We start from the raw sequence: 18,419 nt of genomic DNA on the forward strand, positions 1-18,419 counted from the left end.
TTCTCATTCCTTGTGCTGATCTAAGTCTGGCAAATGCCCGTAACAGCTACCTCAGTCCGTTGTGTTGTATTTATGTCAGTGTTTATAAGACGTAGGTAATCTGTCTTTGGGAAAAGGCTCACGCCCTTACTGACTGTCTTATCTCATGGTTTTGCCTTAGAGCTGTAGCAGCTCCTCCATCAGTCTGGTCCATGTGGTTTCCTGCCTTCACTGCTGCAGCGTTTGGGAGGTAAAGGCTATGGCTTTGATTCCTCAGCTCTTCTGTAGCCCTTACAGATAAGGCTCTGCTGCTTCTTTCCTCACAAATGTCTGCCCACCTCCAGCTACCAAACACCTTGACTGAACCTGCAGTCAGTACCAGGACTTGATCCAGACACTGGAGCTGGTTTAATGTCAAAACAGACCATGATCTCCAAGCTGTGCACTGGCAGCTTCTCACATCTCTCACAAATACAGGAGCATATGGACTGCTCTCACTAACGGCGAGTGATCTTGCTTGGTGATTTCAGAGAATGATGAGGAGCATGAGGTTCTGCTGTCACTGGACAAGCCTGGCTGGTATTCCCAAGGTAATGCTATCCAGCTTTATGAACTACTGAAGAAGATGACTGGCAAGTTGGATCCCAAGGTATGTTATACATGCGAGTAAATCTCTCTGAAAATACCCAGTTTCAGATTAATCTCATCTCTAACATGGAGAATGTTAGTTCTTTTCTGACTTCTCCAGCGTGGTTCCCTCTCATGGGGTGCAGTTCTTCAGGAGCAGCCTGCTCCAGGGCAGGCTTCCCACAGAGTCATGGGCTTCTTTGGGCTCAGCCGCCTGCCTCTGTGTGGGGCCCTCCCTGGGCTGTGGTGGGGGTCTCTGCCTCCCCGTGACCCTCCATCATGATCCTCCACGGATGGAGGGGCACAGCCTGCCCTCTCACCACGGGCTGCAGGGGAACCTCTGCTCCCGCGTTTCCCCACTGACCTGTGTGTCTGCCCTGTTATCTCTCTCACATCCCACTCCTCTCTCCTTCTGCAGGTTCCCCAGCAGCATTTTTTCCCCCTCTCTTAAATACGCTATTCCAGGGACGCTGCCACTGTCACTGACTGGCTCAGCCACAGCCAGAGGAGGGTCTGACTTGGAGCCGGAGGAGACTCTAACAGCTTCTCACAGTAGCCACCCCCGTAGCCCCCACCCCGCTACCAAAACCCCAGAACACAACCTACTCACCAACTGTAAACACGGAAGAATTTTTATTAGTTTGTTTTAAAGCTTTTTTTCTGTCTCTCTGTGAAATCCAGTTGGCTTGTGTTTTCCTCATATACAACAAACTTCTAATTTGCTGCCTCCCTCATAGGTTGTTTATTTTGGTGACAGCATGCACTCAGATATTTTCCCAGCTCGTCACTATAGCAACTGGGAAACCGTCTTCATCTTAGAGGAGCTTCTAGGGGACAAAGTTACAGTGCCTGCAGAGGCTGAATCTGAGCCCTTGGAGAAGAAAGGAAAATATGAGGTAAGGATTCCTTGCAGGTGTTTCCTGGAACAGAGGAAAGTAAGTTACAAAAAAGCCTCATGCCACCTGTGAATTGGCCTGCTTATCTCACCACGTTGCTGGTAGCATCAGCATCCCTCAGACCTACCCACCTGGCCACACCGGGAGGTGCCATCCTGCCCCGGCTCAGCATTGCGTGGGTGACAGAGGACCTTGACCCACAGCTACGTTATGGATCTCGAAGGGCTGTATGTGCAGTCCCTTAACCAAAAAACACAGACTTCTTTTCAGGAGCAAGAACTTCCTCTGCATACTGCAGGGAGAAATTTCATGGCTGCTTATCACTGGTCCAGCACCTGGACTCTGCTGAGTTCATGACGTTTCCCTGCGTGTCGTGGCCAGCAGTAAACAAAGAGGAATTTTTATTAGGTTGCTTTAAAGCTCTCTTTCTGTGAAATACCGTTTGCTCTTGTGTCCCTTGTATGCAAAGAACTTTTAATTTGCTGCTTCCCTTGTGCGTTGTTTATTTTGGGGAGAGCTGCGGTCAGATAAGAGGGACTGTTTTGAAGTCTGGCCCAACACAGACTACTGATAGTTAGCTCAGATAAATAATGTGATTTTCAGGTTGATCACAGCTGGGAAGCAGGCCTGTAGCACAAGCACCACACTTTAATGCTTTCACAGAAGTTGGAAGGTTACTGTCGTTTATCTTTCCCTCTGCTGCTGAAGAACAATGTAGACAGGGAACAGCACTCGGATGGCAGCAGGGTTGTACCTCCAGCCTGTTCTGTGTAGGAACTACAGTGCAGCTTCACTCTCCACGTGGAGTGTTTCTTATTTTGTTCTGAAATAAATAGGTAATTTTCTTCTAATTGCATATTCTAATTATATATTGCAACTTTGTTTTGAAAAGTACTTATATTGTTTTTCTCTACAAATAATTATTCTTTGTGATTAGAAAAGTAACTTACTGACAGGAAGATTTCTGTGGCATTCTTTTATACTAGAGATATTTTTAATCTGACTAAGAAGTGTTTTAAAAGCCCTTTTTTAATGGAGAAAATGATGACTACAATGTGGCTAAAACTGTATAGACATGACATCTATTTCTCTGCTTTTTAATAGGCGTATCTGTATTTTCCCACACTATCCTGATTTCTAAACTAAGGTCAGACAAGGACATTTCAGGCACCAAAATAACATAATGTATTTATTAATGTTTAGGTTTTCTCCTGGGTTGTAAAAAAAAACAAAAATGAAGACAAACAAACTCAAGTCTCCTATCAAGGAAAATGTGTTCCTCATTATGAAATGGGGTAATAAAAGGAAGAGTCAGTGGTAGTGCTATATGCATTAATATAATTTGATTTAATAAATTAATGCTATAAAAATAACTCATTCTCCTCCATCATCCTCTGACCAGAGACTCTGCTGCATAGAACTTAGATGTCTGTAAGATTTGGTGGTTTTTATACAATTGTGGTTTCATAGCAGGTTCAGTATATGCTTTTGAAGCACACATGTTTAAACAGACAGCCAGAACATGTTTCTTTTCTTGGAGGTACAAAGAAAAGAGTTATTGAGTGATGTGTTTTTAAGCCCTTGATGATGGTTTTCTCTTGCTGCAATACCTCTGGCTGACTGCTTACAAGATCTGTCCTCTCTATAGCTGCAGTTATCAAGCAGGAGACTGAGACTTTTAGACAGGTGCTTGACATTTCACTAACACTGCAGTATTCCTGATAAGAGATTGCAATATCTCAGGGAGACACCACCCCTGCCACACACAGCCCCTGTTCGGTTTACATCCGCTACCAGTGACAGCGAGTAAGCAAGGGAGAGATGAATTGCTCTGATTAAAGGAACCTGAACCAGGGGGGCCGTGGCAGGTCAGTGGTGTTATTTCATTACCACGCTGCTCACTGGAGTCTGAACAACGGGTCACATCCATATCTCTGCACTTGACTGGACACCACTAACTTAACAGGACTTGTTCAAAGGGACTCCCTTTCCAGGCCTATGAAAGTTTTATTTTCATTCCCCTAATCAACTTTTCCCATTAACCCTTTGGTTAAGAGGAGAGAAAAGCCAACCCAAAGGATTGTACAAAGTCAGGTGTTCTTGAAAAATTAGGCAATAACAAATTAGATGTAGTCTTTTTCATCAGCCTTCCCATCGGCAATAAAAAAAAATATACTATTACTGCAGAATTTCCATGCCATGCTGTGTGTGCAGAGAGGGGCTGAAAATTTAATACAAGATGCAATTACAAAGTATTATTAAAGAAATAAAGTATTACTGCTAATTGTCAATTGCATCTTTCAGAAAGAAATTAGACAAACCTGATTTCAGTTGTTTTACTGGTATTTCATCACTAATGGACAGAGGGGAAGAAGACAACCTCCTCACACACAAACTGAGAGGCTAGTAATTTCCATTTTCATTAGCAGTTTTTGTCTTTTCCCTTCATTTAAATGCATGATATAAGCCAGATACACATAACTGTGAAGTTATGGTAACAACTGCAGTTCTTTCAAATATATGAGTCATAACCAAATGAGCAAGAGAATAGCAAAATAAAAACTATTCATGCAATTACTCGGCTCCTAAGTGAATTGCAGCATGCAGAGGGAAAAAAAAAATACCAAGCATTGTGTTGAAACAAGATTCCCCCCAGATCTGGGGGTTTGTTTGCTTGGCTGGAGGCTTTGTTTTTGCCTTCTGTTCTTTAAATGTGTGATCAATTCCATCAATGAAAACTCGAAGAAAAGCTGGAATTTATCCCAGGATTTCGAGGGAAATGATTACAGAGGAGCTAGTCAGTGTGTAAAAAAATTGGGCTATAGGAGTGAGTGTAGCAGAAATCAAAGAATTTATTGGTGGATATAGACAGTATTTTTGCAGTTAGAAGGAAAAACTAATTTTTACAGTATTGCCTAGTGGCTTCTTGGCTGGGGGGGGACAGGGGTCAGTGCCCTTAACCCTCCCATATTTCCAGGACTCCTTTGCCATGACTATAGACAAGACTAATTGCTCTGCCTTTTGGCTCTGTTTGTCTCTTTATTTTCCATTTGTCTTTAACACAGATCACCCAGTACTTTCGGGAGCAGCCTGATAGGCTGTTGTGAAGCCTGGTGACCCCTTAAGCAATACCCTTAAAGCACTATCCTGAAGTGAAATATATTTTATTTTCAAGTCTGCTTGTAAAGATCCATGCTGCCGTTTAGGTGTGATGATCACGGGTGAAATGTTTTATATTCACACATGACTTGTGGGAGGCAGGTTCTGTGGAAAAGCTAGACCAGTGGCAGGCATGCCCATTTCCACACTCCGCATGAGCGTGTCATTCAGAGACATATGGTGGTGGTTGTGACCAGCACAGCTGTGCTAGCAGAAACACCTCAAATACTTGCTGTTATACCGGCAAAACCATATTTTGAGCATCGATTTTTTTCTGGCACTAAGAGTCAGTGGGGGTGTTACTACCTTGGCACAAGCCATACAGCCATCCGTGCCTTCCATCATTTTGGATGCAGTGATCTAGTGCTGCCTGCTTGGTACAAAGACGATGGCAAATCTCCATCTAAATAATGCCTTTAAAAGATACTGACAGCTTGATTTTTTCCATTCCTGTCTCCTTTACATCCTTCTTTCTTTCATCTCTTTACCAAATGTAGAAAAACTTCCAGCTCCCTGCCTATTTGTATTTTAGAAGGGTCATTTGTAAGCTGACAAATCAGTGTTATCCAGAGGGTCCCATTAGTAGTGTCTGCGCTTTTATCAGGCCCTATTTGTCTGCAGTTAATAAACCAAAGGTGATAGTAAGTATTCCAGGTGGTACAACTCACTGGAAAGCCCCGGGACTTGGGGAATGCTGGTACCATCGTAATTTCTCTGAAGTCTAGATGCAGTCTTTGAGGCTTTGTACCCTCAACGGGCACAGTCCACGTCCGGTCTGCTACTGTCTGACCAATATGCCAGAGAGCAAAACCACATTCTTGGGGATTTTGCATAAGAAAGAGGGATTGCTCATCGATTCCCAGGATCTAATGTCCTTCTGGGAGAGCAGAGCCCATGTCTGGGGACTACAGGAGTGGCTGGGGAACCTTCCAGAGCTCCTCTCCGGGTGTGTGAGGAATAGCGATGTTAAGAGGGGGCTTTTGCCCCGTTCCACAGATGTGTGGGTAGATTCATGGTAGGTGGTCTGTCCTTCATTGCAGGCTACATATGCTGCAGCTGAAATATGGATATCTAGGCATCAGTTAGGGATGGCAGGGGAGCGACGTCTGATGTTTCCTACGGATGTGAGCCAAGTTTTGACAGCTGTTTTCAGTTTTGAGATTAAGATTTGGCCTACCAAACTGCCCCTGCCATGGAGGGATAAGCCAGTAGCAAAATGAGGGGAGGTCACTACCAGGTGAATTGATGACAACTCTCATATCTAACTGGGTTTGGTTTTACTAAGGGCTTGGGCTGTAAATCCTAAAGAATAAGGAAGAAATTACTACTCTGAGGACCAAACCTCTGAAATAAATCAATTTGTTTCCTCAGATTGCAATTTTAATTGCCTGTTGAACAATCATACATGTCAAAAAGCAGAAGCCTCAGATTTTTGCTCTCGTCACTAAACAAGGCCCTGTCTTTTGTGCAAATGCTTATGTGGGCCAGTACTGGGGTTGCTGTTTTGATTAATCACCTGAACAGCTGTAGCACCCTTAAGAGTTTTCTGTATGTGTCATACAGCTAGACGACAGATTTTAATTCAACATAGCATGTACATTTAATTATAACTGATGTAAAGTCCTGGGATTTGCATGGAAAACTAAGATTTGGAAACAAAAAAAAAGATGCTGTCCCTGTGTGTGAGGGTAAAAAAAAACAACAAACAAACCCACAACCATCCCAGCTCCTAAGTTAACCGCTTGTTTTGAAACTAAAGATGCAGCGATTTTTTCCAACCTGTTTGCATCAAAAGAGAGAAACCAATATCTGTATTTGTCCAAATTGATACTTGCTCCCCACTCTCAGCTGTGCTCAGAGAAAAAACTGAATCTGAAATGAAAAAACTGTTGTGCAGAATCACAAAAATAATGTCTCTGTGTTTACTGATGTGGTCTGTTGGGCTGGATCAACGGCTTTCTTGTGGTCAAAAGCCATGTATCCCTGTCATAAACACAGATTATTCCATCAGATTCTCAAAACTATGAAAAAAGGGGTTAAATGGAAAATAAAGTACAAAAGTTCATGAAGCTGGAGGCACACGCTAAGCATATGTGTTCTTCCATGCTTTGCTGGTCTGCAAAGTTACTTTGCACACAAATGACTTCAACAGATTTTCTATAGTGTAGTTCACAGTTTTGTTTTCCATTTTTTTATCTTTCTGTAGAGGCCTCCTGGAGCTTTTTCTGGCTGCTTATGGCAATATATAGCAGGTTTCAAGATGAACTGCTAAAGAATCAGTTTTCCCAATGCTGCTTTAATGCTTTCTTTAAAACATAATGAGTCTACATGTTGTTGTCTGAAAATATACATGAAAAAAATCAGTTTTTCACAATTTGCTAGGCAACCAAATGTCTCTCCATGGATCCTGTGGCTCTGTTCTCACTCATTCCTCAGCTCAGAAACAGATAACGTGACACAGGTGGCATGATGCATTCTTTGAAATTAGTCCATCCAGCACCAGGAGACTCCTTTCTCCCGGGAGGAGGTCCAGGCAGGGTTATGGTCTGTGCTGCAGCTACCCAGCAGAGAAAGGCACCAGGCTATTCACGCTATCAAAAACAAAACCAACCCAAAACAAAACAAAGCAAAAAGTAATATATTTTTAAAGGAAAAATATTTAAAGCCAACTTTTTATGTCCTGGGAAATCCATAAATTGTGTAAACAGGAGCTTGGGGACTTATGGGAGGAAGATTGTAATTGTTTTTCTTTATAATATTTTACAGTCACATTGATGCTAAGATACAATAGAGTTTTCCCACAAAATCAGAGCAATGCTAGAGTTCCTTAAATGTATTTATTTTTCTTTCAGGGAGATCAGCTTAAAGCTCCTTACTTTGTATCTAAACAGTGGGGCTCTTTCTTCGTGGACAGATTGCCAGACCTGGAAAATGCAGAGGAAACCTTAGTGCACACGTGGTCCTGTAAATGTATTAGCACTTACAGCACTATTGCAATCCCTAGTCTTGAAGCAATAGCAGGTAAGGAAGATGGCTTTCCTCCCCTCCCCAAAATCACTTATGGTAACTTAATAGTAACTTTGTAACACTGTTGATCTATTTTTGGGATTATATGTATCCAAAACACATTCAAAAATACTCTCTGCATGTCACGTAACATTCAGTGGTGGTGGCTATTAATTACTTTGGTGTTTGTACTTTTACTAGTTGTCTGGTACACCAGTTTTTTGTCTGTCTCTGTAAATATTAAATGTTTAATTTATCCTATATTAGACATAGAATGCAACATTTAATAGACTGTAGATTAGTTCCTAAACTTGGACAGGACTTCCCCATAGTATTTTGCTGTTTCTGCTTCCAGTGGTGAGTTACATTAGGAAGCAAACACCTGCAAAGTTACTTGTTTTTACACTTCCAAATATGTTTCTCTCTGATCTGGTTTGTTATCCTTCCTCAGTCAGCTCACTTAGCCCATTACAGTTGAAATGAAGATGAATAAATACAAGCATGTAATGAAGCCAAGAGTGCCTAGGAGTGTGCTGCTCTCACTTTTTTTTTTCAGTGTGTGTATTGCTTTTGAAACTGCATCATTATGGATAGAGCTGGAGCCTAAAACATTCTCCTTATCTGGAAAACAAGGCCATCACACACAATGTCTTTTTCTCCAAAAACTCACCTAGTTGAGAAACCAGCCCAGGCTTTCTAGCTTTTTACATCAAGGCTGCATCAAAAGTACAGTTATGGCTGATCTTCTGATTTCCACTAAATTTTATTCCCAGAGAGAACACCCATTGTTTTGGATGCTTTATAGCAGTAACTTTGCAATTGCAGTACATACCAGTTGATTACAAAGTGGTGGTGAAGGCACTCTACCTATCTATCTATCTGTCTGCTTGTCTATCTATCACAGATTCACAGAGTGGAAGGGACCTCTAGAGATCATCTAGTCCAACCCTTACCTATCTGTCTATCTATAATCTTTCATTTCGCCTTACTGAACTTTATTGGTACATCCTATCTAAAGGAATAAACGAATTATTAAATGAATGAGGTGCTTAGCTGTATGAAGAGCACAGCAAGCATTTAGTTTACTAACCCCTCTGTTCAGCATCTGCTGCCTGCTTCATGCGTAAGACCAAGGAATAAGAAGTTTTTCCAAGAGAGCATTTCAGATTTGCCCAACAGTTATTTCTACATCAGAACACGATAGACCTGTTCTTTGCTATCATATCCTATACAGGTACGTACATTGTAAGGATATCTCAAAACAGAAAACTCAAGACGGTGCCACAGTTTATTTATGCTTCTGGTATTTGCCGTGTTGCGGTCTGTATTTCAGTCTAAAGGTACAAAGCCCAGTATACCAAATGCCAAGAATGATGTAACCTCTGTAAAACTCCCTTCTGATATCTATCCCAGAGTCATTCTGTGTCTTGCTTTGGAAGTGTGGGCCTAGAGGAAACACGTTGGTCAGCAACACTGTGAAACTGCCCCTAGCCAGCTCCCTCCAACCGCAGCCCAGTTTGCAGGGCTAGCAAAGGCTGTAGGCCGCAGACGTACCACGCCAAGTTTCCAGCTACAGATGAAGGGGTGAGAGCCAGAAAGGCCTATCTGCGCACATTAGTGAGTAGTAGAGCTGCCTGCCATTGGCAGTGGAGCCCCTGCAAAGTCTGTTCCTCCATTAGGAGGGACACTGCATGCCATCCCTCATTGCGTCAGTCGGACCGGTGCCGGGGCAGGGGCTAGTGTCTGCGAAACTTACACCCCGCAGCTAAAGGCCAGGATGGAAATAACGTTTTTAACTTGCAGCTCTGTGCCTGAAAGCAGACACAAAGGTGAAGGTACAAGAACATCTCTGGTTTCTTACAGAGAGAGGTATTTCTTGTTTGTTTGTGTGGAAGAGCAGATGTTCATTATTATGGATGTTGAGGAATTCCTGACTCCTCTTGAATACCTTGCCTGACTCCTGTCACAGCAAGCTGTGAGAGCCCCTGCTTTGCCAAGCCCCGAAGTTTTTGGCTGCAGTTATAAGTCATAGCTTAGCTGCAGCTGTTTGGGAATAACTAGCTAGAAGAGAGTCAAACAGGTTATGTGAGTTTTCTGCACTCCTGCTTTTCCTTCCCTATTCATCTACTTTAATTACCAGCAGAGGACTTTAGACTGCCAAGCTGCAAAAACTCAGGCCTTCCCTCAAAATCCCCCGAGCCCAAACGTGCAGTCAGACTACCAGCACGCTGACCCTACAGGCCCAGCTCTCAGCCACTGTCTGTCACGGTCCCGGCAGCATCCGGCTCATCCTGACCCAGCTAGAATAGCTGCGACCTCCCTGCAGGTGTGCTGCAGCCCCCTTTGGCTGCTGGGCTCCCAGGCTTATCAATATCAGCGATGACTGGCCTTTGTATGTCTACGTGAGCGATAATAAGTGTCACCTACAAGTAAATATCCCAACAGCTTGCGATCTGCATAAATATTTGGTGAAAGGCAGACAATCACTGCTATGCTAACTTCAGAATTGATCCTTGTTGTTTGGATGCAGCATGAATCTGTGCACAAAGAGCGGCTTGGTTGACTTCTCAAAACACATTTTTCATTGAAAAATATTATTCCAAGAATTATTCAATGTTATTCAGTATTAACAGTGTTTTACAAAATAACTTAGTTTTCATCAAAATTGATATGAGAATTCTTTTGAGAGAGTTATCAGAAATTCTTTTTGGGTAATAAAACCCTTCAAGCCTGTTTCCATTTTCTTTAAATAGATGAAATATGTAAAAAAAATAAAATAGGCTATAGATCTGCATTGAGAAGTTGAAAGAGAAACAACTTTGACAGTTCTCTTTTTTCACCAACATGTAAATTTGGTGCAGATGCTTTCTGATACTTTCACTTGAAGAATTTATACGTCCAGCTAAAGGGAACAATCTGGTGCTTACCAAAGGGCATTGTAGTAAAAGGGTTAAAGCATTATTGTTACGTCTTCGCAATATTAAGAGAAGATGTGATAAGTTGAAACTTTTCTAAACGTTTTGTAGGTCTTTTATGAGCCAATTCTCCTTACTCACTTTCAGTAAGCAGGGAAATTTTTCTCAAGTATTGGAAAGCTGGTGAGCTCATGAGTATATTGACAGTGCATGGTTAATAAAATAGTAGAGCCAATGTCCCTACTCCTACATCCATCTGTTTTTTAACTTTTCTGCTATTGAATATCTCCTCATTTACAGCTCCCTTACAGATTTTGACCACTTTCAAGCACAGTGATATCATAAACCAAATTTTCCAAACCACGATACATTACCGTGGGAATGTTACATTTCAGTTTACACATGGAAATTACAAGGTGGAGGGGTCTGTCTGAAAAATGGCTTTTTGCATAAACCACAGTTTCTAATACATCCTCCTCCACTTCAGAAAGTTTGCTGTGAGCCAAGTAGAGACAGGTGCTCTTATCTATCATACCTGAATAATCTGAACTTTACCTTCAAGGAGAAGGCGACCGCTACTCTCTGACCATTTGATCAAATTTCCAGACACCTGTGTAAATAATTATGTCCTCTATCACATAGGTGATCCAACAGTAAATACAGAAGAACTCTCTGATTTACAAAGAAGATCAAATATAAATAATATCTTATTTACTAAACAGGTTTTTGTAGGAAAAAGTCACTGAAATAACTAGCAAGTGCTACCATTTCGGATGGATTAACACTTCTTTGATGCCAAAAAATTATATGCATATTTCAAGTTAATGCTTTTCCTTTGAATCTCTTTATGGTTGGTATTTTTATAAAAGTCCCACTTCAGAAAAATCCATGATGAGTTTTTGTGGTGTTTTTGAGCTTAGGAGGGAGTTTTGGTAAGTTTGTTTTGTTCTCCGTTGCAAACACAAGCTTAAGAAAGTGGGCTCTAAATCTTAATAAGGACAACCCCAAAAAAACCCTTTTCAAAAATTTTGTTACTGTTAATCTAATCTCCTGATCTTGTCTCATAACCTCTGAACAGTGAGGTTTGTCATAGGATTAAAACTTACTGCAAGCACAAACAGGAGCTTGCAGCTCAAGAGAGCTGCATTTCAGAGACGAATTAGTGCAAATGGAGAATTAGTTTTATGGAGACAGAGTTCATTTCACACTTTGGAGATTTGATAACCAAGCTTGTGTCGTGCATGAGGATAATGCATTTTTTAAAATCTTGCGTGCTGTATGAAATTCTATCATGCTTTGCCCATATGGGTGCATAAGTTTTTCTTCATGCCTTTCTGTTATTTCAATTGGCTGGTGGGAGAGAAAAATCTCCATTATAATTTACCAAAGCTGTCTCTTTAAAGACTCCTACAGATCTGTACCCTGCCACTTTCTGTGGGCGTTTGAGTCATCAGCCTGCTTGCTGTATAAATATAATGATAAAATTGCCAGTGAACCATGGCAAAGGGGTTCATGTTTCTGCTTAGATTTGCGAATTATCTGCACAATGGAAAGCCCAAGGCAGCTGTGACTGGGGCACCAGAACTGGCAACGTGTGGGTCACAGATACACGGGTCTGCCCCTCACAAATCAACTACAAATTGCAAACCAAAAAAAAATGTATTTTAAAGGTGAATGCCCTTGAAGAATCAACTGTTACCACAGGAGTCCAGAATTTCACCAAGCATGTAGCCATATACTCCCTTCTCACTGTAGTTAAACAAAAATTTCCCAAATTTTAATACATTAGTTCTATGACTTTTTATTGGCATTATATCATATAAAGTCAAATCCAGCTCCTATTAAAAATAAATTAGTCTTTCCTATAACTAGAGTGATAATTATGTGCTCTTACTTATTCAATACAATAATGGCATATAATTTCCTTAAACGTATAGAGCTATCTCTATTATACATTACTTGGTTAATTAGCAGTACCTTCTTATGTTTAACATCGTACCTTACAACCATGCTTTTACTTACCATCTTCAGTGTAAGAATATGTCTATACAATATCATCTGCAGATTAAGTTTATCAAAATGTTTTGAGGATTTAAACTGCTTTGGGCCTTTGCTGTACATAGCAGTTGCTACTAAAAGGCCTAAGAGGTCATTCTTATAATGAAACTTTTTATGCAAGAAAGTGTTTTTATGTTTGGTGAAAAGTTGGTACACATATACAACGGCAACATTTCTGAGGTTTTGATGCGATTAAAAAAACAGGTAGCAAAGATAACTGGGAGAAGATACATGTTCTGAATGTGTTAACAGCATCTTGCTGTATGTGTAAATTGAAATGCATCAGATAATGTAAATCTGGTTCATCTGTGCCAGGAAACTAGTTTCAGTGTTTTTCATTTATGAGAAAGAAAAACATACTCCACACAAAAGGCAAATATGTATTTATTTTTTCAGCTGCAAAATACAGCTGAAACTGACAATAAACTGCATTTCAACCATAACAAGTTTTTATTTAGTAAATCAGAACTAGCTTGTAGAAAGACTTCAGGACCCAGTTATTTCCCAAAGGATCCGAGACCCAAACTTTTCCAAGACGATTTGACTACTTGCTAGTAATTTCAGCCTAGAAAGGACAGCTTTCTGTGTGTTACAGTTTGTTCAGCCTTTCCTTCCTCCCCCAGAAAGGTGTATTGACTTGTGCCCCTGAAGGCCATGTCAAATCATGCAGAACCCAAAAGATTACTTCCTAGCCAATAACTGACAGAAATGTTCCTGTCATCGTTATTCTGCTCTGTGAGATGTCAAAGTACAGCTACCTCTAAAAGATTAAAGGGAGAACTCATGAGCAACTCATTAAGAAAAGGGGAACCACTCAGTTATTTCTGCTTTAAAGTTATCCTTCAACTCAGGCAGCATAATTTCATTTGCAGGCTGTAATTAAAGCTATAATTGGGTTTTGACTAGATCACAGACTTATAGGGTGGGTTTAGATTGCTTCTTTAAAAACACTGGTTGTAATACAAAGTGTTGGTAATTTTTGTGTGTGAAAAACAGTGAAAATAGGTAAGTCATCAAGTACTGGAAATATTTCTTTCACCGTGTTGGAATTTTACATCATGCAACCTCATATGTACAAGAAAAAGTTGCTGGAAGCATGTGTACTCTGGATTGGTGCCTAACATATTCCCTCTGGATTAAAATGGTAACACACACATGAAAAACAATGTAGGCTTTGTCTTCACTGCTTAAAAAGCTGAATGTGTGTCTGTGTGTGGCTTTTTACCTTAAGGTAAGCAATGTGTGTCACACATCCAGAGGGAAAAATAGGGAAAAGGAAGAAAACATTTGTTTTACAAGAGAGGGGAACATGACAATGTTAACCCAAGTTTGGAGAGTAAGGTGGATCTTGGTGAGTTTACCTCAAAATGAAAGTAAAGGAGCATATCACCACTGCATTTATATTAATATACATAGCTCCTTCACAGTGTCAAAGTGCAACTTACTCCTTTTTCTTAATCAATCAGAAACGCCTTTCATCTCAAACAATTGCTTGTTTTCAGTCTTACTTCTTCAACTTACCTCAGCAGCCCTTCCCACCGCCCTTAGTTCCAGGATGAGTCATTCAGGCAGAAATTAATTAACAGAACCCTGAAAGACTAACACCTGCTAGTAGGATCTTGGCATTCTCTTGCTTTTGGTTTTTTTTTTAGATGAAGTCTTCATCTAAATATTTAATAAATATTATAGTCCAATATTTTCCTTTGATCAGTTCTAGATCAAGCAAAGAACCACACAGTGCTATTTTCTCAAATGATCTCCAAAAATCACAATTTAAGCTAAAGCACAAAACAGCAAAGAAATTTCTAAGGTTTTCCTTTGCTGCAGAATCTTACCAGGCTCAGATGCGAGTTTAGTGCATGCCTTGTGCACAGCTGTTTTTTTCAAGTCAGAGGTCCCTCGGCAGTTGGATAGACCCAAAGTAATGTGAATTGTCACTCCCAAGATAATTGCGGAGAAACCACACGCTATGGGTGATTGCAACAGCCACAATGGGATGGTCTTTCCATCCCCCCCGGCACTCATCCCAGTGCAAAAGTCTGATAGGGAAGCTGCTGCTCCACACCTCCCTGCAGTTTGCCACTTGGGTTTTCTCCAATGTCACCAACTTGCATGTTAGACTGTGCTGGTTCCAGGCAGGAACGAGCTCCTTTACTTCACAGTGCTGTCGGCTGGCCCAGAGTGGCCAAGAGAGTGTTTTTTCCATGGTACCTCAGGCTCAGGGCACATGCGCAGTTCTGAGGTGGGAAGTGGCCTGCATGGGGGGTCGTTAAGGCTTTGGCTGACAGCTGGGTTGTGTCAGCTCCTTTGTTGGCTCTTGGCCTGGTTGTTAGCAGTGGGGTGGATTTGTTAGTGGGCTGGAGGGTTGGCAGTGGATTTTTCCCCAGTTGTTGGGTTTTTTCCCTGGGGCTCTGCCTCTGGGGCTTGGACTCTGTGTACTCAGGGCCTGGCTGTGTGTCAGTCAGCGGGTGGTGAGCTATTGTATCTTATATTCTTTTTTCTATTATATTTTCTATTATTCAATTACTTAGTAGTAGTAGTACTGTTAGTGTTAGTATCACTATAATTTTCATTTATATTCAGTTATTAAATATCTCAACTTTACTAGCTTCCTTGTCTTTTCCTTCGACTCTTGTACACTGGGGGAGGGAGGGGAGGTGAGCAAGCAGCTGAGTGGTAAACCACGACAAGACACAGCGGAATAGTAACCAGTGATAAGCCCCAGGCACAGTGCAGCTCTTCCTCAGGCCAAGCTCATGCTGCAGATGTCTACTGGCAGAGGTGCAGGCATGATCTCCGACCGATGCACCTGTGCTGGCAAAAGCTCTTACGTAGCTGCAATTAAAGGAGCAAACCTGCACTTTTGCTGAGGCTAGTTTTAGTCTTCATTCCTTTATCCCTGGATGCCCAGGAATAAACTGGACTGGCGGACATCACCAACTCCATCCAAACTCAGAAGTTTTAGCAATTTGCTTCTGTGGAGCATAGCAATACTGAGGAGTCCCCCCTTTGCCATTGGACACTGCACAGATACCCTTCCTCCTCCTCTCTACCTTTTGAGTCACAGAGTGAGCAGACAGCAGACGTTCATGTAATTGATAGAAGGAACGCTTTCCTCGTCCTGACTTCACTATTTCAGGAGCTTTATTGTAGTACAGCAAACATCCGACTTCCTGTTTAGGAAAATGAGCCTTAGAAGTTTTGCTAAAAATAACTGCTGTCAGATAAATCTTCTTGTGACCTTGGGTTTTTTTTTTCTTTTTGCCACTACTATGCTACCTCACATTCTGAGCTCTTGCTGCAAGAGCTCTCACTGCTTTGACTGTTATAAAATAGGAATGGGCTAGGAGCTAAAAACATTTAGTACTTAAAAAACCTCTACTGTCTGTTAGAGTTTACCTGCAGGTTGGCAGGTCAGGTCACTCCACAGCCAGCCAAATCGGTGAGTCCCCCTGCAGCAGCTGTGCTTACTCCACTGTTCAGAAATTATTATTAGAAATTGTTACCATTAAGAAATTAATATTTTCCTTTTTCTTCAGCAGCAACTTTGAAATACAATAGAAGGTTTATGGCAAAGCCTCTAAGCCAGTTTAAATTACTGGAATTCCTATAAAGCAAAAGAATTAATACTGGCTGCCGATCTGCCCCTGTAGTTACACCACCTGGATGCTGAGCCATAAGACAGAGCTCTGTGTTTTCTGAGATCTGCCACAATTAAGCAGTTTAAAGATTTTTCAAGTTAAAACTTTGTTATCACTAACGAGGTTTTAGTTTTCCTCCCTGTGCCTTTTCCTTGGTGATAATCAGGAGGTTATATTTGAATTCACTTAAGAACACAACCCTGCTGTTCACTGGGAGGTTGCTGCAGCATCTGGCTCCAGCCCTGCTGACTGGCAGGGAGCAGTCCTCGGAGAGGGGAGGGGAGTTCTGCTTTCTGCAGGGCCTCGCACCCGTCCCGGGGATGCTGCTGTGCTGTCATGGTTAAAAAATGTTGGCTTTGCTTTTGTTGGTCAATACTGCAAAATGATTCCTGACGTTCCTGCTGTGTATTTTGGGAGAAATCTGTTTCAGTCTTGGACTGTGCTTTTAATAAAAAGAAAAAAAAAATGCCTTCTATCTGAAGAGCTTAGTTAAGATTACATTTGTGTAATGTATTGGTTTGTTCAAGGAAATCTCAAAAAAGGATTAGATGTGAGTATTGAGTTTATCAGGCAGGCTTGTGTCTGGATTAGATTATAATTGTCTTCCATTCAGTTACTCAAATATTTTCCTGATCACTCATCAAGAATATTACGTTGTTCCCTTCTTCTTGTGGTTTCCTTTTGCTTCCTTGTGGCTGGAACTGTAATTTTCCTTCTGATAAAAGCTTGTGGCTTTCATTTAGTTTGCTTACACTAACTGAACAGCACACAGACACAGACACTGAGATGTTGATTGCTTAATAACTGTGAAATAAATCTATCCATAACACCTAAATACATGCATGGATATGGGTATACGTAGGCATCAGAGCAGAATGCTGTAATTAATGTCACTTAATAACTGGATCTGGATAACTGGAACACAGTAACTGACAGTGGTTACTGTTCGGATGTCATCGTTGCCATTTTATTTACACAGGGGCTGCTGGAGTCCTGCAGGTGAGGTAGGGCAGCGCCAGAGTCCTGCTTCTCAGCTCAGGCTAAGGCACGTAACCTCTGAGGGCTGCCCAAGCCACTGGAAAACACTAGTAATGCTGAACGTCCGCTGCAAATGGAACTGGTTTTCATCACTCGCAGTCAGGCTGTGGTGTGGGAGCGAGGAAAGGAGTGGGACAGATATTCAGGGGGATGCATCTGATGCTGGCATTTCTGTAGGTCTAGAAAGGGACACAGACCTTGAGACCCTCCGTGTCTTGTAGGAGTCTTTTGCTCTAAAAGTGAATACTCTATTTGTCCTGGGAACAAAATGAGTCTGGGTAGAATTACCAAATTATGATAGAAAAAGAGTGGGATTGCAGTCCTCAAGCAATTGGGTAGAGCCAGCTGGTTCATTTTTCCAGACTCAAACTGCTGTTCAGGGTTGTGATGGTTTTTTTAGGATAGTGGCGATATTTGATGAGTTTTGCGCTGAATTAATTAACAACATAGGTTATGACTGATCAGAGCCTGTCAAATTATATCTGAGAGGACTGGGTGTCTGCCTCCTACCTAAGTTATGACCCTCTGTCAGGGTTAGGTGAGAAGTGGGTGCCCAGATGAAAAGATCTGTCACAACAGCAGCAGTTGTGAGCATGCACAGTAGCAGAACCCGGAGAAATTTACTGGCAAAAACACTAGGAAAACAATCAACTTGGAAATAAGTTGTTAAGATACAGATTTCATTATTATGAAGTTATTTTTGCATGCTTTTGCATCAAGCTGTGGCCTGCACAGGCATTTCAGTTTAGCGAAATGGAGCTGCTTATTTCTCCTCTGTGTCATCAGTGATAATACGGAACAGGAGCAGCTATGAAATGAACTGCTGCTCTGTCCAGGGGGCAGGCTCCAGACCTCTATCACTGCTCTCTGTTAATGAGCTGGTATTATTGCTGGACCTGGTGATGCCATTGTCATTTGCATCAAAAGAAGTTGGATTGAGCTTTGGTGCACAACACGATACCTTTGCAATCTAGGGCAACTGTGATTTAATTTAAGTTAAAAAGTTTTCAGAGAACAGTTTAAATGAAATGTCTTCATCTATTACATTTTCTGGATTTTCATTTTTTCATAAATTTTCCACTACCCCTGTGAAAAATCTT

The 18,419-nt window shown here is 41.4% G+C and overlaps 1 protein-coding gene across 1 annotated transcript in view; it reads left to right on the forward strand.

Moving 5' to 3' along the window:
• Positions 1-509: 509 nt before the first annotated feature.
• The window catches only part of LOC104505941 (5'-nucleotidase domain-containing protein 1-like), a gene marked incomplete at its 5' end in the record, with an annotated part of 20,341 nt that continues 2,431 nt past the window's right edge, over positions 510-18,419 (forward strand). The window contains 3 exons of the mRNA XM_010146712.1: positions 510-628; positions 1,344-1,502; positions 7,514-7,682. Coding sequence (XP_010145014.1) covers positions 510-628; positions 1,344-1,502; positions 7,514-7,682 — 447 coding nt within the window. The remainder of the gene's footprint in view (positions 629-1,343; positions 1,503-7,513; positions 7,683-18,419) is intronic.

Source organism: Eurypyga helias, unplaced genomic scaffold (genome assembly GCF_000690775.1).
Source record: "Eurypyga helias isolate BGI_N326 unplaced genomic scaffold, ASM69077v1 scaffold4232, whole genome shotgun sequence".
NCBI classification, from domain to species: Eukaryota; Metazoa; Chordata; class Aves; order Eurypygiformes; family Eurypygidae; genus Eurypyga; species Eurypyga helias.